Genomic DNA, 22,424 nt, shown 5'->3' with positions numbered 1-22,424 from the left:
ATCTATAGGTAAATGATTTCGATCTGAAGTACATAAATATTAGCAAATAGTGACCATGAAAGTAGCCATAAATTATGAATATATTTATTCAATTAATATTTATTCCAGGCCTTTTATGTACTTGGCATAAAATTGGTACATCTATTATTTTTATATTGATTAGTGTATTTAGGTTTGGATAAATAGGTTTTATAAAAAATCCCCACTCCTGGGGATATTTTTTCGATTTAAAAAAAATATATATATATATATTTTATTGATTTTTTACAGAGAGGAAGAGGGATAGAAAGTTAGAAACATCAATGAGAGAGAAACACTGATCAGCTGTCTCTTGCACACCCTCTACTGGGCATGTGCCACAACCAGGGTACATGCCCTTAACTGGAATCGAACCTAGGACCTTTCAGCCCGTAGGCCAACCCTCTATCTACTGAGCCAAACCGGTTTTGGCTCCATTGACTTTTAGAGGGGGTAGGAGGGAGGGTGAAAAGGGAGAGAGAGGGTGGGCAAGGGAAAGAGAGGGTGGGCAAGGGAGGAGAGAGGAGGTGAAGGGGAGGGGGGGGGAGAGAGGGAGGGAGGGAGAGAAACATCAACATGAGAGAAACACATCAATTGCTTGCCTCCAGCAGATGCCTCTGCCAGGGCACAGGGGTGAAGCTGCAACTCAGGTGCCCTTGACTGGGAATCACACCCAGGACCCTTTTGTCCATGGGTCAATGCCCTAACCACTGAGCCACCAACCAGGGCCAATAAGGATTTAAAATCCTTGCATTAGTGGAGTATCTAGAATATAGTGTCAGTTCAATAAACATTGGATAAATGCCTACATACTAAGAAGGAACATATAATCAAATTATAATTAAAAATAACTATGGATTGTTTTTAAGATTTATTTTTTGGTTATTGTTACTTGTCTCTTAAATCAATCCAGCCATGTCTTTAATAAAGATAATAAATTCTGAATGCAATGAGGATAGCTAGATTCTATATATAGTTAATTTTCATATTCAAGGATTCTGTATTTAAAAATCCACCTACTTATTAAAATTTGTAACTCAGTAAGTCAATACTCATAGTGCTTTCATGGTCATTGGTGTACGTGTGCAAAAAATCTGAGTTACCTGAGGTGCACATTTCCAACTGAAGTTAAAGAAGGTGAAGTTCTGCCTTCTTATTTTAGCTCTCAAGCTACAAATAACTTCCCTTAATGATATCAGCTGGTAACTTTGTTGGTAATTTTAAAATGCCCAATTGTACGGGGGAAATGCTATCTAATGTTCCTAAATGCAAGAAGTGCTCCCTCTAGAGAGAATACGATAGATAAGCTTCATTTAGGCATGAAGTTACAGTGCTGTTTGCCATGAGTTCAATGTTAATGAATACACAATATATATTAAATAAGATGTCTTTAAACAGAAACACATAAAAAAGGTTATGTACTGATTAGTTGATAAAACTGTGACCAGAGGCTTCAAGAACCTATCCCATCCTCGCCTGTAGTTTCAGTTTTCACTAAGTCAGTGTTCATGGAGACTTTAAAGAACATAATGTTAGTTAAGTAACTATTCCAAGTTGCTAAATAAAGTTACAGTAGAAAAGCAGTGTACACATTAGCATAAGTCTATAAACTCGGCAGTCAGAGCAGCTAAATTTCTAACACTACCTATAATTGACTCTGTGAAGTCATGACATTTAATCTCGTGCTTCAATGGTCTGAAGTGTGTTCACGCGCTGTGGTGATGAGGTCAAGGGTTGGCTCGCTTTCAAGAACACATCAATTTTCCACTTCTAAAACTGTAGTAAGAGTACTCACTTATAAGAGTTTCTGCTTTTTCTTTCTCATTAAAATCTTCTGATTGGTGTCCGTATTGGGACTTAGATAAGAAGAGATTCTTGTGAGACCTAAATGAAAAATCAAAGCTCGTGACTGGTTTCACAAAAAGTGTTATTTTTTCTCGGTCATTTAGTTTGGCCGGTTCCCTTTGATGCTCTCCTTGCTTACTGTCCCACCTTAACCTATGGCCTCTTAAGATTTTTCATTATCAGACTCACCTTTCTCTCATCACTTATTTTCTCTATCTACTCGGAAAGAAGATTCTTTTTGGCCTTCAATTAGATAGATCAAGAAAAAAAAATCCTCAGACCATAAAGCAAAATTTTTTTTTTTTTAATATATTTTATTGATTTTGTACAGAGAGGAAGGGAGAGAGATAAAAAGTTAGAAACATCGATGAGAGAGAGTCATCGATCAGCTGCCTCTTGCACACCCCCTACTGGGGATATGCCCACAACCAAGGTACATGCCCTTGACCGGAATCGAACCCGGGAACCTTCAGTCCCCAAGCCGACGCTCTATCCATTGAGCCAAACTGGTTTCAGCAATAAAGCAAAAATTTTCATTCTTTGCTATGGCTTATAAGTTCATTTCCCCAAAGAGAAATTCCAAAATTCCTTTACACACAATGGCAGGTATCACTTGACTGTCTTTATAACTTCCAAAAAGGACTTTTCTGAAAGGTAAGCTGTTTGAAAATACAGGTTTAGGCAGAACTTTTTGACAACTCTACAAAATTAGTATTATTCCAATTTTATCAAAATGCAAACTATGATGAAAAAAGTAGTTCACTTACCAAGCAGCTATTTTATCATCACCTAAAACCACTCCTTTCACCCCTGTAAGTGCTCTATGTAACCTGCTAATCCTTTCCCTCCCTCCCAAAACTTCCTCCTGTGCTTTCTGGAATGCCATTCCAGCCTCTTCACCCGTACCCCACCTCTTTGCCTTCTTTAATGTGTAGCTCTCCCTTAGGGACAATTTTTCTCTCATTTGTGAACTTCTCAAGTAGAGACTTAATTTTCTGTCTTCCATGAACCTCGGGGTCGCAGAGGTGGATCTTTCTACTTTTCATTTCCTAATGAGTGCCACTTTCAGGATCCTGCTTCCAGAGACCTTAGCCAGTGAGGACTTGTGCCACTGTGATGCAGCACCACCCACCACCTATTATTCTTCAGTCAACCACTATCCTTCTCAGCACTTCCCATCATTCAGATCTCTATCTCTAACTGCTGCTGTTATCATGAGTTATTTCAGTGTTCCCATAGGTAACGCATATAGCATCCTAGTCTCTCAAATTTCTCATTCCCAATGAGCTCCTCCCCCCGAGATCTGCCATTCCCAACACAATTTCAGTCAGCATCCTGACTTTTCTATCTCTGAAATTATTGATGCAAACTTTCTGCTCTCTGAACATGTGACAATGACTCTCACAGCATTTCTAATAGGTTATATACAGTTTTCCAAGTAATTTCATAAAATTGGAATTTGTGCCCTGGCTGATGTGACTCAGTTGGTTGGGTGTTATCCTATGCACCAAAAGATCTCCAGTTCAATCTGTCTGGATGCTTACAGGAGGCAACCAATCAATGTTTCTCTCTGTCTCCCTCCTTCCCCCACTAAAATCAATAAAAACATGCTTTAAAAAAAAAAATCAGAATTTGGGACAGTCATCAGAAATGTAAGTTCCATCCCTCTCCTGCTGCAACGTCATATTCTTATTTCTGTGGCAGAGGAAGAATTGCTAAACATCTGCTTTCAGTTCTAGTATTCCCTATGCATGCATTCCAACAATGGCCTTGTAGATACAATGTGAAACCACCTGGGTCCCAGAGGCAGGTCTCTCTAGTTTGGAATATCAGGACATGTCAGGGTCTTGAATATCTGCTGACGTAAGTAGGAACAGACAATATTTTTTAAATAATACCATTTTCATGGCAGTTATTATGACCTGTCTAGGTTCTACATGAATTCCTAAAAAGATTTTAAAAACAGAAGAAATGTCTATTTACTTTACCTCATTAAAGATATTGTATCCTGTGAGGATTCAGTTACTACAGATGGTTTGTTATTAACACTGAAAAAAAGAAAATAATTATAAGAATGCAATAAAAATAAACATTTCATAAGAACAGTCCTTTTTTTGCTGAAACCGGTTTGGCTCAATGGATAGAGCGTCGGCTTGGGGACTGAAGGGTCCCGGGTTCGATTCAGGTCAAGGGCATGTACCTTGGTTGCAGGCATATCCCCAGTAGGGGGTGTGCAAGAGGCAGCTGATGGATGACTCTCTCATCGATGTTTCTAACTCTCTGTCTCTCTCCCTTCCTCTCTGTACAAAATCAATAAAATATATTAAAAAAAAACACAAAAACACAAAAAAACAAAAAGAACAGTCCTTTTTACCCTGGCTAGGTAGCTCAGTTGCACATGTGGTAGGCAAACTCATTAGTCAACAGAGCCAAATATCAACTGTACAATGATTGAAATTTCTTTTGAGAGCCAAATTTTTTAAACTTAAACTTCTTCTAACACCACTTCTTCAAAAGAGACTTGCCCAGGCCATGGTATTTTGTGGAAGAGTCACACTTAAAGGGGCCAAAGAGCCACATGTGGCTCGCGAGCTACAGTTTGCCAACCATATAGACCACTGTCTCGATATGCCAAGGTTGTGGGTTCCATCCCTGGTCAGAGCACATATAAGAATCAACAAAGGAATGCATAAATAAGTGGAATAATAAATTAGCATTTCTTTCTGTCTCTAAAAAAAAAACAAGACAAAACAGAATAGTACTTTTCACGCAATTTATTAAAAATTTCAGTGCATAAAAACCATCTTTGCGAAAGAAATCCTGGTAAAACTGGTATATATATATTTCATTACAACATGACTAATTTTTGCCATTAGTCTCTAACTGAACTTTATTTTCTGGTATTTTTTCATTGACTTTTATAAAGAGTGGGAGGGAGGGAAAAAGGGGGAAAAGAGAAAAACATTGATGTGAGAGAGACACATTGCTTGATTGCCTCCCACATGTGCCTTGACCATGGTGGGTATCAATCCGGCAACCCAGGCACATGCCTTTGATCAGGAATCGAACTCACCACCCTTTGGTGTGTGGGTTGACACTCTAACCACTGTGGAACACTGGCCAGGGCTGATGTTTTTTACAAATCCTTCCCCTTTGTGATAGTTAAAATTAGCCCCACAACACAGCATCACCATTTATATCACCATGGCTTCACAGCAACTATTCTCTCCTGAAAGGACACTTCCTCTTCCATTCACCTGTAAAAATCTTCACCACCCTCCAGGCTCTGCTCAGTGCTCAATGTCCTTGAAGCTGTCATGTAGTCTTTCAGCGTGTAAGTCCATCTATACACTAACAAGCTAGGTAATGTCTGTTCGTTTCACATCTATAATTCTGTTGGCCTCAAATAGTTTATAAGCTTTAGCAGAGCACAATATTTCATTTAGTACTGATAACATTAAGGGCTTCATTTTCCCTAGCATTTGTATGACCTTGCAGTCCAACTCTAATTCTATTTGCTTCCAGGATAGCTTTGTTAGTTGCTTACTTCTTGATCTCTACTTTGTGTCTAGTGTTGGTTTTGCTCTCTATGTCTAGTGCACTGCAAGTTCTAATGTATACCTGGTAATGAACTAGGTACCATGGATACAAAGCTAATTAAGAATCTCTAAAGAATTCTCAATCTAGTGGTCAGATGAAGCGGGCTAGCTTACCATTACTTAGGGAAGACGTACGAGCAATGTCTTAAATAGCAGAATAACCCTCAGCGCAGTCAAATACCGTATTTTTCGGACCATAAGACGCACTTTTTCCCCCCCAGAAGTGGGGGGGAAAAGTCCCTGCGTCTTATGGTCCAAATATAGCCTACACATATACTTTTAAAAAAAAGTTTTTTTTACTTGCCCGGCTCTGTGTGGTCTCTGTGTGCTTGCCCGGCTCTAAAATGGTTCTAAATGCTGCTGTTTACTTTACAGGGTTGATTACATGTGTTTATGACTGTGATGTTGGGTTTTAATGCACATAAAATATTTTAGGACACTATTTGTTTCAGAATCTTTTTTTCTTCATTTCCCTTCTCTAAAAACTGGTGCGTCTTATGGTCCGGTGCGTCTTAAGGTCCGAAAAATACGGTAGTCAGATAATAGGGCAAGCGGGATCTGAGAACAGATTCAAGTTTCCAACCTCCACACTGTTTCAGAGCACATGTCCCCTGAGAATGGTAAGTGACATTACATTATTTAAACTGTGTATTTCTTCACTCTCTACTTTTGTTTGGCATATATAACAGAATTTTGCATAAACCATGAAATAACTCTACATAAGCCAAATCAACAAATGTTAATCATCAGCAAGACAATATACCCACGGCTCAATAATTATTTTTGTTAATAATGGCTCACTAGTATCACTTTTACATAAAAAGACTGCATCAGAAGAAAAAAAATATGTAAATGGATTTACAAACCTTTTCTGTACTTCCAAATTAGCTTCAGTTTCTACTTCAACTTCATTACCATTAGGCTTATCTTGAGAAGCTGTTGTTCTCGCTCTTTTACTTTCCACTACTTTTGCTGCTGCCTTAAAAAAAGGGGTTGGGGAAAGAAAGGAATGCATTAAGCCATTTTAAACAAAGAACATTAAATTAAAGCTTCTAATTCTTTGACAGTCATAACCAAAATATCTGTTCACAAGCCAATCAAGGGCACTGTGCTAAAGCTGTGACACCATGAGCAGCTACTTTAGCTATCTGCTTGGTTTATAAGCATTATGCATGTCTTTCCTTGCAAATATGTCATACCTACAATGCTCTCTTGGAAACTTTAAGATAAAAAAGTTACTTTATTTTTTCCAAAAAATATGCAAAAACTTTCAGTAAAATTTAAATTGAAACCAACTTATTTCTTAATTCATTCTAAGTTTTCCCTTTCAACTTTTTATTTTGAAAAATTGCAACTCTTATTTTGAAAAGTTGTAAATATACTAGAAAAATTACCAAGAAACCCTTTACATTCCCTAATTGTAACATTTTGTCACATTCCTTTACAAAAAAATCACTACACAAAATTCTGATTTGCTTTTAAAGGATTTCTATTTCAAGTATTCTTTATTATGTCAATTTCTCCTAAGTCTACCAATCTTTCTGAATATATGCATACCTTCATTAGAAATGTTGATGATTTTTCATCAAGCACATAATTCACAAAACTCTTAATTTTCTCCATCATATGGCTGTAGTTGAAGTGTTGGAAAAAAGAATGAAATGTATCTTTCTGAGAGATTATCATAAGCAATTTTCTTTGTAAAGACTAGAGAAAAGAGAAAAAACATTAACCCATAAATCAAATAAGATACTAGAAATTTTGTCATAAATTAAATATAAATTTGTAAATATAAATTCAAAGACCTACAATTAAGAGTTTAAGATTCTCATATTTTAAATCGCTCACCAATTTATTTTTTTCTGAATTAAAAAACCTTATATTTCACACACATACAAAAAACTTTAAAAAGATTACAAACCTGAATGTCCATTACCAACTTTAAGAACTAAGACATCATCTGTACGATCACAGCCCTTGTTTATAAGTAAGGGCAGGGAACTCAATAAATGTATCAGGCTCTCTGCTGTAATCTGGTGTGTTACACTCCAGGAACAGGAGCAAATTAGACATAGACTGAGCCATACTAAAACTATAACTAACCCTCCACCTGGCTTAGTCCCTCAACAGATGAAAGTGATCACCCATAACTCTGTACAGTAAATGAAAAGATGCTCGCCTGCACGAGTCATCAGGGAAGCAAATTCAAACTCAACACACCCCTGGCCAGTTTGGCTCAGTGGATAGAGCATTGGCCCATGGACTGAAGAGCCCTGGGTTTGATTCCAGTAAGGACATGTACCTTGGTTGCAGGCTCGATCCCCGACCTTGGTCGGGGTGTGTGTGGGAGGCAACCAATTAATTTGTCTCTCTTACATCAATGTTTCTCTCTGTATCTCCCCCACCCTTCCACTTTCTCTCTCTCCCATAGCACTAGAGAAACTGAGATAATATTAATATAACTATTTGGCAGCATCTACCAAAACTGAATGACTATGTTCCTATCCTATTACCTATCAATTCTATTCCTAAGTACATACCAATAAAAACACATACAAGGTGTCCCAAAAAATGTATATGCACTTTGAATGATTAAAAAGTCAGTGTTTATTAACACAGTTCATTTTCAAAATTTAAAAGTATCTGTAGAAACGAATATTGTTTTGTGCCTGTTTCTAAACCGATGAGCGTTCTAGTTCAGGCACTGCTGATAATGCGAAGCAGTGGAATCGCAAATATCAAGAATCATTTTGCCTTAGCCAATTTGCTCAGTGGTTAGTGTTAGCTTGTGGACTCGAGGGTCTGAAGTTTGATTGCGGTCAAGGGCATATACCTCTACGGTTGCAGGCTCAATGTCTGGAGGCAACCAATTGATATGTCTCTTTCACATCATTGTTTCTCTCACTGTTTCTCTCCCTGACTTCCCCTAAAAAATCAATGGGGAGGAAAAAATCAGATGAGGGCTAACAAAAAAGAATCATTTCTTTCAGTATTTGTATGCTTCCAATTCGTTGACTGTTGCCAGTTTTATCTTTTATGTATTTCCATAAAAAAGTCTAGTGGCATTTTAGGATAAATTTTCTTTGTTCAAAGCTTAGTCTAGTTTCACCCTTTATTTCAAATCAGTTAAACCTGAAAAAGAGTGAAAATTATGGTGAGTGAGTTACCAGCTATTTAAGTGTGTAAATATTTCTTTGGGACACCCTGTATATATACTACAAAAGACAATATAAAGGTATGTTAATAGCCCCAAACTGAAAATGACTTCAAATGTCCATCAAAAGTAGGATATTATAGTATATTCCTACAATGAATCAATGAGAATGAACAAACTATTGTTATAAGCAACACCGTGGATCAATATTAATATATAAACTTGCTATATGATTCTATTAAATAAGTTCAGAAACAAGTAAAATTGAACTTGGATGTTACAAGTCAGACCAGTGGTTAGCCTGGAGAAGGTGGGAAGGACAGTGACTGAAGGTTGGGGTTCTGGTAATCTTCTCACTCATAGCCTAAGGGCCCATTACACAGTGTGCTCCTTGTGTGAAAAAACACCTCTTACACATTTATGGTGCATGCACTATACTAAAGGTATGCTATTAATAACAAGTTAACAGAAAACACATAAACCCTTTCTTTGAATAAGCTTAATTTACTCCAATCGCACTTGCTTTTAATCTTTGACCTTAACGACTAATGAATACATAAAAAACTTTAGAAAAATAAGCAAGTTATAATGCCTTCTTCCAAACTGCGTTACCCAATATAGTAGCCACTAGCCACATATGGCTACTGAGCCTTTAAAATGTATGATCCCAGCCCAGCCGGTGTGGCTCACTGGTTGAGTGTTTACCTATGAATCAGGAGGTTGAGGTGCGATCAGGGTACGTGCCTGGGTTGCAAACTCCATCCCCAGTAGGGGGAGGCAGCCAATTAATTATTCTCTTCCATCACTGATATTTCTATCTCTCTCTCCCTCTCCCTTCCTCTCTCAAGCAAAATATTTCATCAATACATTCTTATATTGATTAAATGTTAAAAACGACAATTTTTTTAAATATATTGAGTTAAATAAAATATTATTAAAATTAGCTTCACTAGTTGTTGTTTTTTTTTTTTTTTTTAACTTTTTTCATGTGGCTACTAGAAAAAGTAAAATCACATATTGGACTTGCACTTATTTCTACTGGACAGCACTGCTCTATACTGTTCATCATTCCTTTCTCCTTCCATGTTCTTCCCATTTCCCTCATGCCATATAAACTTCTACAATTCTGATTCTAATTTAAACAATTACCGTATCAGAATCTGAGTCATCAAATATTCTTTCAAAGACTTCTTCTGCTTCCTTAAAATTGCCACTTTCCATACAAACAGCTACAGCCTAAAAGACAAATACATACCTTAAAATTGTTTTGTAAAATAATGAATTGTTGTTTAATGCTGAAATAACACACAGAAGTCTAAACTACTTCAAATATTTTTCTATAGTTTAATATTATTTTTTGGAGTTTAATAATTTTGATTTAATAAATTACCAGTATATAGTTTTTCAAAGATAAAATAACTGTGGTTTGAAAAGACATGAAGAAACTTCATATCCTATATAATAAAAGCCTAAGATGCTAAGTGTCTGGTTGACTGGTTGGCCGTTCAACCAATCAAGCTAATGATATGCTAAGTCCGCTCAACTGCTTGTTATGACATGCTCTGACCATCAGAGGGCAGACAGTTGACCACCAGTTGCTATGATGTGCACTGACCACCAGGGGGGCAGATGCTGTGACTGGTAGGTTAGCTTGCTGCTAGGGTCCGGCTGATCAGGACTGAGCAAGATGAGCCAGACACACCTTGGAGCCCTCCCACAGTCCCTCCCCAACTGGCCAACCTCCCACATCCTTCCCCGCCCTGATCATGTACCAGTGGGGTCCCTTGGCCTGGCCTGCACCCTCTCGCAATCCAGGACTCCTCGGGGGATCTCCGAGAGCCAGTTTCAGCCCAGTTCCACAGGCCAAGACAAGGGACCCCACTGGTGTACAAATTCGTGCATTGGGCCTCTAGTCCTATCTAATAAAAGAGAAACATGCAAATTGACCATATCTTCGCTATGCTACCAGCCAATAGGAGTGAGTATGCAAATTAACCCAACCAAGATGGTGAGGCCTATAGCAGCCAGGTGGCACTGGGGCTGCCAGGTGGATGGGAGACACAAACCCACAGGAAGGCTGGCACCCAGTAGCCCCCAGATGAAAGATACAAACTCACAGAGAGGCTGGCACCCAGCAGCCCCAGATCGGAGACAAACTCCAGGGGGCCAGCCCCCAGATCGAAGGCACAGACTTACAGGGAAGCTGGCACCCAGCAGCCCTGGATCGGAGACACAAACTTACAGGGAGGCCAGCATCCAGCAGCCCCATGGCGACATTGGGGCTTTGGGCCTGGATCAGAGCACACTCCTGCAGGGGGCTGGCACCCAGCAGCCGCGGATGGGAGACACAAACTTATAGGGAGGCTGGCACCCAGCAGCCCCAGATGGAAACACAAACCTGAAGAGAGGCCAGCACCCAGCAGCCCCAAGCCCCACCACGGCCGTGCTGGGGCTGTGGGGGGCCGGAACCCAGCAGCCCCCAGATCAGAGAGACAAAGCTGCAGGGAAGCCGGCACCCAGCAGCCCAGATCAGAGAGACAAAGCTGCAGAGAGGCCGGCACCCAGCAGCCCAGATCAGAGAGACAAAGCTGCAGGGAGGCCGGCACCCAGCAGTCCCAAGCCCCACCATGGCTACGCTGGGGCTGCGGGGGGCCGGATCGAAGACACACACCCACACAGGGAGGCTAGCTCTCTAAAGCCCCAAGCCCTGCCGCCCTGGACCTGGGGCGGGGGGAGGGGGGGGGAGAGGGAGTGGATTGGAAACAAACCTGCAGGCCTGGCACCCAGGCCATTCTCATCAAGTCTTAATTCTACTTGACAGTCACTATAATATCAAAAATTAATTCCTGGGAAGGTGGGATTTTTCCCTCCTACCCAACAGTAAAACATTTTTAAATGTGGAAAAAAATTCCTCTTAGCAAAACACATTTTCCCTTCTAACTTTGAGTGACTTTTTTGGCTTATCACTCTTTAATTGGTTACTCCTAAATTCTTTCTACATAGTTAAAACTTTGTTCTCTTCATCACCAAAAAATTTATTGATTCTTTAAAAAATGAAATATTCTAATTTTTTCACACTTATAATCTTTAAATAAAATTTTAAAAAAATTGAGGGCACCAGCTGGTTTGGCTCAGTGGCTGAGTGTCAACCTATGAACCAGGAGGTCATGGTTCAATTGCTGTTTGGGGCATATATCTGGGCTATAGGCTTGATCCCCGGTGTGGGGCATGCAGGAGGCAATCGATCAGTGATTCTCATAAATGCCCCCTCCCCCCGTATCTGTCTGTTTCTGTCTCTCTCTCTCTCCCTGTCCCTTCCTCTCTGAAATCAATTAAAAAAATATATATTTTTTAAAATTGTTCCTTGAACTATCCATTGACACTTTCTATATATCTCATCTCTAATAAAGAGGGAATATACTAATTCCACAGCCAATAAAGAGGGAATATGCCAATTGACTGCCATGCCCTTAAAGATGGTGGCACCCACAGCCAGAGAAGATGGCAGGACCCAGTCCTCTCAGCCCCTCTGGGGTGGCAGGCACACACTCCGTGCGCCTGCCTCTGGAGACCCCCAGACCTCTCAGTCCCCATGGCCAGCCTGAGGCATAAGCAAGCCTCAGATGGCAGCTGCCCAGCCACCCAGGGTTGTCTGAGGCTTGTGCTGCCAGCAGTGGCAGCAGCAGAGGTATGATGAGGAGTCACCTTCTCTGATCACTGGGCCGCCTCCCACACTGAAGGCTCCGACTGTGAGAGGGGACACAGGCCAGGCTGAGGAAGCCCCCCCCCCCCCCCCCGCATGAATTTTCATGCACCAGGCCTCTTGTGTGTGTGTGTGTGTGTGTGTGTGTGTGTGTGTATGTGTATGAGAAGGCACAAACCACAAGTTTTTCAAAGTTGCCTCATGAACTTTAAATAGATGTGGCACATTTTTCAAAGTGTGACAATAAACCTGTATATAGCAGACTATAAGTCCCAGCTTAGAGAGCTCATGTCCAGACTATAAACCAAAGGTAAAATTTCTAAAGAAAATGATTACATTAAATTTTACTCTGGGTTTACTTCCCAACTTCTATTAGAATGACTCTTAATTTCTTTAGATATATTTTTATTTCCTAGCAAAATAATTATAAATAGAAAATAACAATCATACCTGAATTTTAATTAAATTCTGTATTTCTTCATGAAGTTTGTCATGTTCTTTTTCAATTGAATCCCAAATCATCAGGGCTGATTCCAAGGGTGTAATTCGTTCATCAGTTTCAAACTGTGCATCTTTAAAACCAGAACAAAAATAAAGTAAGTTAGAAAGCTAAGTAGAACCTTACTGCATCAATTTTAAAAATTCATTTGTTTAAATATTTACCAAGTGTATACTACCTCTTAGGCACTGCTTTTATATACATAGCAGTTTAGGGAAGTGATCTAACTTTTCAAGTTAATTTCCTCATTAAAGTCAACTTTAACAATGGAAAAAGCTAAATTAGTTTACCAAGCATTTAAAGCTTTTCTTTACTAAAATATTGATTTTAAGAACTAAAATAAATTATCCTATATAATAAAAGGCTAGTATGCAAATCGACTGAACAGCAGAATGACCTGGTTGCTATGACACACACTGACCACCAGGGGGCAGACGCTCAATGCAGGAGCTGCCCTCTGGTGGTCAGAGAGCCAGAAGCCAGGCTCACAGTTGACGAGCCCAGAGCAGTGGCGCCACCAAGGCAGCACTAAGGATGTCAGACTGCTGGCTTAGGCCCGCTCCCTGAAACATCAGTAGAGCATCTCCCCAGGGCTCCTGGACTGTGAGAAGGCACAGGCCAGGCTGAGGAGACCCCCCTTCCGAGTGCATGAATTTCGTGCACTGGACCTCTAGTACATTACATAAGGTATCTATCACAGTAACAGAATTCTTAAATGATTTATAAGTCTGACTATATTATAACAAACCTCTAGAGCATGAAATTATTTATTTTGTATTTAATTTTACCATATACTACTTGAAATCCTTGTTATATATTTTGTGGATGTTTGAAATAAGATCTTTTTAAAAAAAATATATATATATTTGATTTTTTTACAGAGAGGAAGGGAGAGGGATAGAGTTAGAAACATTGATGAGAGAGAAACATCGATCAGCTGCCTCCTGCACACCTCCTACTAGGGATGTGCCTGCAACTAAGGTACATGCCCTTGACTGGAATCGAACCTGGACCTTTCAGTCTGCAGGCCATCGCTCTATCCATTGAGCCAAACCAGTTAGGGTGAAATAGGATCTTTTAAAAAGTTATTTCTCTACTAACATTCTTCTAATCACCTAGAATTAAAATCTAAGGTGAATTTTAAGTCTAGGTGATTAGATGAACATTTCATTCCTTTTTCTCATTACCATATCCAATCTGTTGCAAAACACTGTATAGTGGTTAAAAACCTTGCTTTGGAGTTTATTCCAGACCTGGTTATTTACCTGTACTAGTAGCCCTGCGTACGAATGCATGAACCAGTAGCTTGCTGCTGCCCTCTAGAAGCGCTGTGCCCGCTGTCCCGCCCCCTCATAGCTTGCTACCCTGACCCCTCCTGTAGCGCTCTGCCACCCCACTTGTAGCTCGCTGCCCCACCTTCCTGCCGATCCGTGATCCGTCATTACTCGATAAGCTTCACGGTGTAATGACCATTTGTATTTTACATACATCTTTATTATATAGGATAGTGTCAAAAACATTATTTCACCTAAGCCTCCTTTTTTATCACCTACAAATGGTGTACATCAGGCGTCTTCAAACTACGGCCCGCGGGCCACATGCGGCCCGCAGAGGAGTCTGATCCGGCCCGCCAGATTTTTTGGGCAGTGAGCACAGCCGAGGTGTTACAGTAGGAATTAGTAGTTCATATAGTCCGGCCCTCCAGCTCTCTGAGGGACCGTGATCTGGCCCCCACTTTAAAAAGTTTGAGGACGCCTGGTGTACATAAATACTATCTCATAGGATTTATGTGAATATTTAATGAGATAGTATTTTTACTACTGTTAAACTTTCTTAGGTTTTTTTTTTTTTTATCAAAGACTCACAGTGGTTGGTAACTATAATACTTAGCAAATCATATACAAACATCTCAATGTGACATTCAGAACCTTCACTATAATCAAAAGGCCCTTTTAATGACCATGATAAACTGAATCAGGCATCCCCATTCCAATCTAAAATGAACTCTGGGGAAAGCAAAAGAAATTATAGTTAAAAATCCATTTATATAATAAATAAGTGCTGAAATTAAGTTCAAGTAAGAGGCTTCACATATCATAGTTGCTGGTAAAAAACACAGTGTGCGTGACGGAAAATTCACCACCAGTTACCATACAAATTAAAATCTCCAAGGTAGAGTCTGTGAAGTGTGGGACCACAACAGTACCATCAGAATCACCTGGGAACTTACAGGAAACATAACTCCAGGGCCCCTCACCCGTCCCTCTGCATCAGAAACTCATGGAGGGGAAGGGGATTCAGCATTCTTTATTTTTTCAAAACAAGTTCTCTCATATTTGTGAAGCAGGATGAAGTTTAAGAGCTACTGCTCTAAGTGGGGGCTATATCCCTTTTACTTGCTTTAGATAAGCTTGTGTGTAGATGTACATGACAAATACATGTGGGTAAACTCTCAATAACAAATGATGGCTCACCATCTGTTTCTCATTATCTTACCTTTAGACATAGACTGAAATATTTCCAATATAAGATAAAAATACATATTTACCAAGGGCTTTTCCTGATGCAATTCGTGTCAAAAACTGGCATATATATACAGTTCTCAGTTGATGAGATGTGAGACTAGATAACCCATGAATAATAGCTGAAAAAAGAAAAAAGTGACTTTATTAAAACATTTAAAAAACAGATATATTTGAGATCTTTCCCCCCAGCATATGTCATCAGTTTGGCTCAAATAAACTCTTATAAAATTCTCAACTGTTCTTATATTTATGAGTATATGTCAAAACTATTAAAAGTATTCACAGATTTTGGGAGAATCCAAGATGGCTGCTCAGGTAGACACCTAGCCGCAGCCGCACACAACAATTTCAATAAAATACAACTAAAATATAAAATGGACATTACCCAGAACTACAGGAAAGTCGACTGACTGGAAATCCTACAACGAGAAGCAAGGAGAAAACCAGAAGGAAGCGCGGAGGAGCTGGAAAAGCCCAAGGTACGGAGAAACGTGCGGCGCGCAGAGAGGACGGAGCTGGAGAGGAGGGAGGCCGAGTGCCTGGCTGGCGTTCCTTAGCAGGAAGGAGATAAAACTCCGACTGTGCTGGGCCCCCGACTGCTCTGAACCCCAGTTCTAGGCCAGACACCGGGGACCCAGGCTCATCTATAGGGAGCCGGGCTGCGAGGCGGAACCCCGAGGAAGCGGCGAAAGGAGGTCCCAGCGGCGCGCACAGTGCGCTCAGAGAAGGGACGGTCGGCTGTGCCGGGGGATTGCCCCCGTGGGAAGGAGACAGGGGCTCCAGACTGCTCTGAACGCCACCTCCAATCCCACTTCCAACGGAACTGAACCCCAATACCGGACTCATTGGGGGAGAGCATAGACAGTTTGGCAGCAGGCGAAAATCGAGGGCCTTTCTCTCAGAGGCGCTTTGCAGCGAGTACTGAAGGACCCTGGGGATTACTGAGACCGCATATGGTGGTGCTGACGGAAGCCAAGGCTGTAGGCCCCATCTGTAGCTGCCAAATGCGACAATGAAATAGATCACAAACGAAAGAAATGGAGGACAAAAGCGACTGGATATAGAGTTCAAATCTACGCTTATAAAGTTTTTCAAGAATTTCATAGAAAAGATGGATAAGACATATGAGGATATAAAAAGAGATCAACTAGAATTAATAAGGAATCAACAAGAAATGATAAGGGATCAACAAGAAATAAAGAATACATTGTCTGAAATAAAAAATATTATACAGAGTCCTAAAAACAGAATGGAAGATTGCAAGAATCAAGTCAAAGATTTGGAACATAAAGAGCCAGATGACACTCCTCCACAGAAGCTAGAAGGCAAGAGAATCCAGAAAATTGAAGATAATGTAAGAAACCTCTGGGACAACTTCAAGCGAACCAACATCAGAATTATGGGGGTCCCAGAAGATGAGAGAGAGCAAGATATCGAAAACATACTGAAAGAAATAGTGACAGAAAACTTTCCCCACCTGGTGAAAGAATTAGACTTACAAGTCCAGGAAGCACACAGAACTCCAAACAAAAGGAATCCAAAGAGGACCACACCAAGACAAATCATAATTAAAATTCCAAGAGCAAAAGACAAAGAGAGTATATTAAAAGAAGCAAGAGCAAAGAAGGTAGTTACCTATAAAGGAGCACCTATACAATTGTCAGCTGATTTCTCAACAGAAACCACGCAGGCCAGACGGGAATGGCAAGAAATATTCAAGGTGATGAATAGTAAGAACCTACAGCCAAAGATAATCTATCCAGCAAAGCTATCACTCAGAATCGAAGGTCAGATAAAGAGCTTCACTAATAAAAAAAAGCTAAAGGAGTTCATCAACACCAAACCAGAATTATATGAATTGCTGAAGGGGGTTCTTTCAGAAGAAAAAAGTAAATAAAGATAAAAATTATGAACAACAAATACGTAACTATCAACAAGTGAATCTAAAAACCAAGGAAATTTAAAAAAAATCTGATGAACAATATTAACTGTTGAATATAATAGAATCAGAGGCATGGAAAGGGAGTGAACTGACGATTCTTGGGGAAAAGGGGAGAGGAGGATGTGGGAAGAGACTGAACATAAACTGTGCACCTATGGATGAGGACAATGGGGAGTGGGGAAAGGGCAGAGGGTGGGGTGGGAACCTGGTGGAGGAGAGCAATGCTGGGGGGGGGGAAAGGAACATTTGTAATAATATGAACAATAAAAATTTATTAAAAAAAAAAAAAAAAATAAATAAATAAATAACAACCCTGATCCAGCAGTACCTATGTGGTTTGTTAAGAAAAAGTTATAAACATCACACAAAAATTACCATAAATTTAGAGCTATATTCTTTTATTTATAGGCAATTTTTAAAAACTATATGTATATTTTTATTTTAGAGAGGAAGAGAGAGGGAGAGAGATAGAAGCATCAATGATCAGAGAGAATCACGTCCCTCACTAGGGATAGAGCCCACAACCCAGGCACGTGCCCTTGACCAGAACTGAACCTGTGACCCTTCAGTCTGCAGGCCGATGCTCTATCCACTGAGCCAAACAAGCCAGGGCTATTTATAGGCAATTTTAAAAATATCAGAACAAAATTATTTGATAAAACCTATAAAATAAAACAAATATTTCACATGTAGAATAATAAGTACCGTATTTTTCGGACCATAAGACGCTCCGGACCATAAGACGCACCAGTTTTTAGAGAAGGGAAATGAAGAAAAAAAGGTTCTGAAACAAATAGTGTCCTAAAATATTTTATGTGCATTAAAACCCAACATCACAGTCATAAACACATGTAATCAACCCTGTAAAGTAAACAGCAGCATTTAGAACCATTTTAGAGCCGGGCAAGCACACAGAGACCACACAGAGCCAGGCAAGTAAAAAAAACTTTTTTTTTAAAGTATATGTGTAGGTTATATTTGGACCATAAGACGCAGGGACTTCCCCCCCCCCCACTTCTGGGGGAAAAAAAGTGCATCTTATGGTCCGAAAAATACGGTATTTAAAACTACTTTCACATGTACCACTCTAATGAATAGCGAGATTTAGACTCAAATTATAAAATGTGTCCAGTAATTATCTGGAAACTTATTTTCTATTTTAAAACTCCTAATGTTACAGGAAATATTTTATATTACTTCTGTCAAGGTTTCAGTTAAGTGTTGGTTACAGGTGTGGAAAAAGCAGGTAGCCAGCTTCAATCAAATAGGTTTTCCTTGTTCAGAAGGGCACTGGTATGCAAGATATGTGCAGTGACTGCACAGGTGACTAAACTGAATATGGAGGGAAGTGAATACAGAAGGGGTCTGATTTTCTTCTCTACAGCTTAGGTTTTTCTGTTACTTTGCTCTTATGCTTTACTTACCCACTATGGGACTCATTCAGATTTCAATTAGTCACTTGCATAACTTTTTAATTTGTGCCTAAAACCATCGTGAGGGGCAAGGACCAGTTGGCTCTTTCCTCATTCAGTCATTAGTCCCAATGTTAGAAATACATGCTCAGTAAATATTGAATGAATTTGGTTTAAATTTTAATGTAATATTAAGGCATTTTATTTTTTAAATATATTTTATTGATTTTTTTACAGAGAGGAAGAGAGAGGGCTAGAGAGTTAGAAACATCAATGAGAGAGAAACATCAATCAGCTGCCTCCTACACACCATCCACTGGGGATGTGCCCGCAACGAAGGTACATGCCCTTGACCAGAATTGAACCTGGGACCTTTGACTCTCTATCCAAACAGGCTGAGGCAAACTGGTTTCGGCAATTAAGGCATTTTAGAATTGAGGAAACGTATTTGTCTTATCTGTTTAGTGTTGGCTGGACTGCTTTTTGAGTTTTATATATACCAGGTAAATGCTAGGTGAAGTATAATGGCCCTGTTAGGTCTTAATGCATTTTTATTATATGTTTCCATAGCATTCTATACTCATCTTTTTCGGTTTCCTCCACATTTTTACTTTAGTTGTTCAATGATTTGTCTTTCACTGCTATATGGTAATGAACTCACTGAGGTCCAGGATTATGGTTTACTCACCACTGTATTATAGCATAACACTTGGGTGGGCATTCAGATATTTGAGATTAGTACAAATAAATACCCTGACCAGAAACTGAACCATGACCTTCCGGTTCATATGTGGACACTCAACCACTGAGCCATGCCCACTAGGCTCTTTTTAAAAAACAAACAAACAAACAAACAAAAAACGTTTACCCAAGGAGTGAGGATATTTTTTCCACTGTTTTTTTAGGGAGAGGGAGGGGGAGCAGTAGAAGGAGGGGGAGGAGAAGGGAGAAGAGGAGTAGGGAGCTCACTGTGAGAGACACATTGATTGGTTGCTTCTCACACTGGCCAATGAGAGGTGGGCATCCAACCTGCAACCCAGGTGGGTGCCCTTGACTGGGAATTGAACCCACAAGACAATAAGGTTCTGGTCTGAATCAAATAATCTTAGGAACAAAGCACTGACCACAGAGAGTTTCAATCAAATCAAGATAACAGGTAGGACTCCGCTCGCTGTGTTTCAGCTTCAGGCCCATAAAAGCAGTGAAACCATACCCATCCAAGCCATGGCAGGCATGCATCAGGACTGGATATGGATACACTGATTAACTACCCGTGTCAGCCAACCAAATAGAGACCAGGACCCTAACTCCCTTAGTCTCCACGATGAGTGGTTTCCCCCTATAGATCCCATCCCCTGGAAGCCATCAGGGAGCCAGGTCTTTGAGCATCAAATTAGCTCATTTGTCCCTGGGCTCGTGCCACCTTCTAAAACGAACCCCTGGCTTTCTTTGCAACAAGCTCCTGCTGCTGTCTCTCAGGGCTTTGATGAACGCAGGCAAACGGACCCCTTTAGTCTGGTAACACATCTTTCTTTCTTTTTTCTTTTTTAAACATATGTTTTATGGATTTTTTACAGAGAGGAAGACAGAGGGATAGAGTGTTAGAAACATCGATGAGAGTCATCCATCAGCTGCCTCTTGCACACCCCCTATAGGGGATGTGCCCGCAACCAAGGTACATGCCCCTGACCAGAATCGAACCCAGGACCCTTCAGTCCGCAGACCGATGCTCTATCCACTGAGCCAAACCATTTTCGGCTGTAAACACATCTTTCTGTTAGCATTCAAAAAAGCCATGCTAGTCTACTCAATGGATGTGTCTGTTGGGCATGTAAAGGCTGTGTGTGTATGCATGTCCAAGGAGGCTCAGAGAGCTCACAAGTTAGCAGAAAACAGCCAGGCCCAGGAAGGAAGGGCGCTTGGAGGCTACATTGCCTGGGGACTGACCGCCACGACAGGAACCCCTGACTGTCAAAAAAAAAACACAAATGCAACACCAACAAAGACAAAAGGCACTGGACACTGGGCTAGGTGTGACTTTGTACATTTTGTGAACGAACAGGGGCATCACGGGAAACCCGACAAGCCCTGGGAGGCCTGTGTGGCAGCCTCACGCACTCAAGAGACCTGACGTAACCACTAAAGAGGGTCTGAAATGGACACTTATTATTTTTATTTTAAAGTATATTTTATTAATTTTTTTTACAGAGAGGGAGGGAGAGAGAGAGAGAGCTAGAAACATCGATGAGAGAAAAACATCAACCAGCTGCCTCTTGCACACCTCCCCTTAGGGATGTGCCCGCAACCAAGGTACATGCCCTTGACCGGGATCGAACCTGGGACCTTTCAGTCCGCAGGCCGAGGCTCTACCCACTGAGCCAAACTAGTTTCGGCTGGAGGCTTTTTAACTAAAAGCAGTCTTGGCCTAGGCTACAACCTTCCCTGACGAAAGTCAATCTTTACTTTAAAGGAGCCCATTGGGTTCTGGCATCTAAGACAACATACCTTTGGAATGACAGGGTGTTTTTCCTCTTTTCCAGACCCCTCAGGGCACAAACCCTAGGCACCAGGGCGGATCACAGATCCTCGCCTGGGGCTGCAGTGACTGAGTTAACTAAGTTAGAGATGCAGGTGTCTGTCATTTCACTTTTCAGCCAATCCCAGACACTTCCCCCGCTTTGCTTTCTCCCGCCTCCCCCATCTGTCACTAATGGATTTCATGTAAATCAATTACGTCTTTCCCTTTGCTTCTAATGTATAATAATAACCTAAGGTGCAGAAGTGCCATTTTCCAGAGCATTTTTTTCTCAGTCCCTTCAGATTTTGCTTCGCAGCTACTGTCCTCCGTTTTGGCTCAAATAACGCCATAAAAACCCTCTACAGGTTTGAGTGTTTCTCAGGTTGACAATTTTAGCACATTTTTATCCTGTATCAACTTTAAAGGTTCCCCTCCCCACCCCCATTTTTGTCAGAAAAACTCAGAATCCGCGAAAAACTGGGGAGCTGACAGTAGGCGGATGTGAGACGGTGAGATGCCGGCAAACGGCTCAGAGCCCGGGCCCCTCCGCTCCCCGCCCTCGCCGCCCCTCCGCCGGGGGGGGCCGGGGCCGGGGCCGGGGCCGGCGCCGCGGCCCAGGCCTCGCCGCCGCCGGCCGCCCCGCACTCACCCTCGGCGCTGTCCCGGGTGCGGTGGAAGTCCTCGGAGCGGCCGTCGCGGAAGGCCCGGCAGAGAGAGACGCAGAGGAAATCCAGCATCCAGCCGGCAGCCACCGCCTCGGCCTCCGCCTCCAGGCCCGCGTCCCTCTCTTTCTCGGGGGCTCCCGCCTCCACCGGGTCCTCGGGCAGGTCCTGGCCCCCGAACTGCTCCTGGTTCTCTCTCGCTGTTTCCCACAGCCCCGCCTCCGAGGGCCCCGCGTCCGCCCCGTCCGCACGCCCCCGGGAGTCGCGAGACCCGCCGGCTCCGTGGCCCGCCATGTTCAATCCCTGCCGCGGTTTTGCCCGTTCGAGCGCCGGGCGGTGATTGGTTGGCGATGGCAGGATGGGGCGGGGCCACGGACGGGCTCTTCCGCCGGGAACCCTCCAATCACACCCCCGGAATGGGCGAGCGGCTGGAGCCGGACTTCTGATTGGCTCAGACCTCTGGCCTCGGGAAGTTTGATTCTCCGTCCCTCCCTCCAGCGCGGGGCTTTGTGGTGAACCAGCTGACTGCTGAGGAGAGGGGAGAGGG

General features: G+C 41.6%; 1 protein-coding gene across 4 annotated transcripts in view; it reads right to left on the bottom strand.

Moving 5' to 3' along the window:
- Positions 1 to 22,209, bottom strand: part of TERF1 (telomeric repeat binding factor 1) — a 30,282-nt gene extending 8,073 nt beyond the window's left edge. The window contains exons 1-8 of one of the 4 annotated variants that reach the window (XM_036437142.2): positions 21,865 to 22,209; positions 15,367 to 15,462; positions 12,770 to 12,891; positions 9,766 to 9,852; positions 7,020 to 7,169; positions 6,329 to 6,441; positions 3,852 to 3,911; positions 1,814 to 1,902 (exon numbers count right to left, since the gene is read on the bottom strand). In XM_036437142.2, coding sequence (XP_036293035.1) covers positions 1,814 to 1,902; positions 3,852 to 3,911; positions 6,329 to 6,441; positions 7,020 to 7,169; positions 9,766 to 9,852; positions 12,770 to 12,891; positions 15,367 to 15,462; positions 21,865 to 22,171 — 1,024 coding nt within the window. In that variant the 5' untranslated portion in view covers positions 22,172 to 22,209. The remainder of the gene's footprint in view (positions 1 to 1,813; positions 1,903 to 3,851; positions 3,912 to 6,328; positions 6,442 to 7,019; positions 7,170 to 9,765; positions 9,853 to 12,769; positions 12,892 to 15,366; positions 15,463 to 21,864) is intronic. The other 3 variants (XM_045581483.1, XM_036437143.2, XM_036437144.2) reach the window with 3 other exon arrangements.
- Positions 22,210 to 22,424: the final 215 nt, after the last annotated feature.

Source organism: Pipistrellus kuhlii, unplaced genomic scaffold (assembly GCF_014108245.1).
Source record: "Pipistrellus kuhlii isolate mPipKuh1 unplaced genomic scaffold, mPipKuh1.p scaffold_m20_p_14, whole genome shotgun sequence".
Classification (NCBI taxonomy): Eukaryota; Metazoa; Chordata; class Mammalia; order Chiroptera; family Vespertilionidae; genus Pipistrellus; species Pipistrellus kuhlii.
Note: the sequence above shows the minus strand (reverse complement) of the source record. Positions and strands in the feature narration are given on the sequence as shown.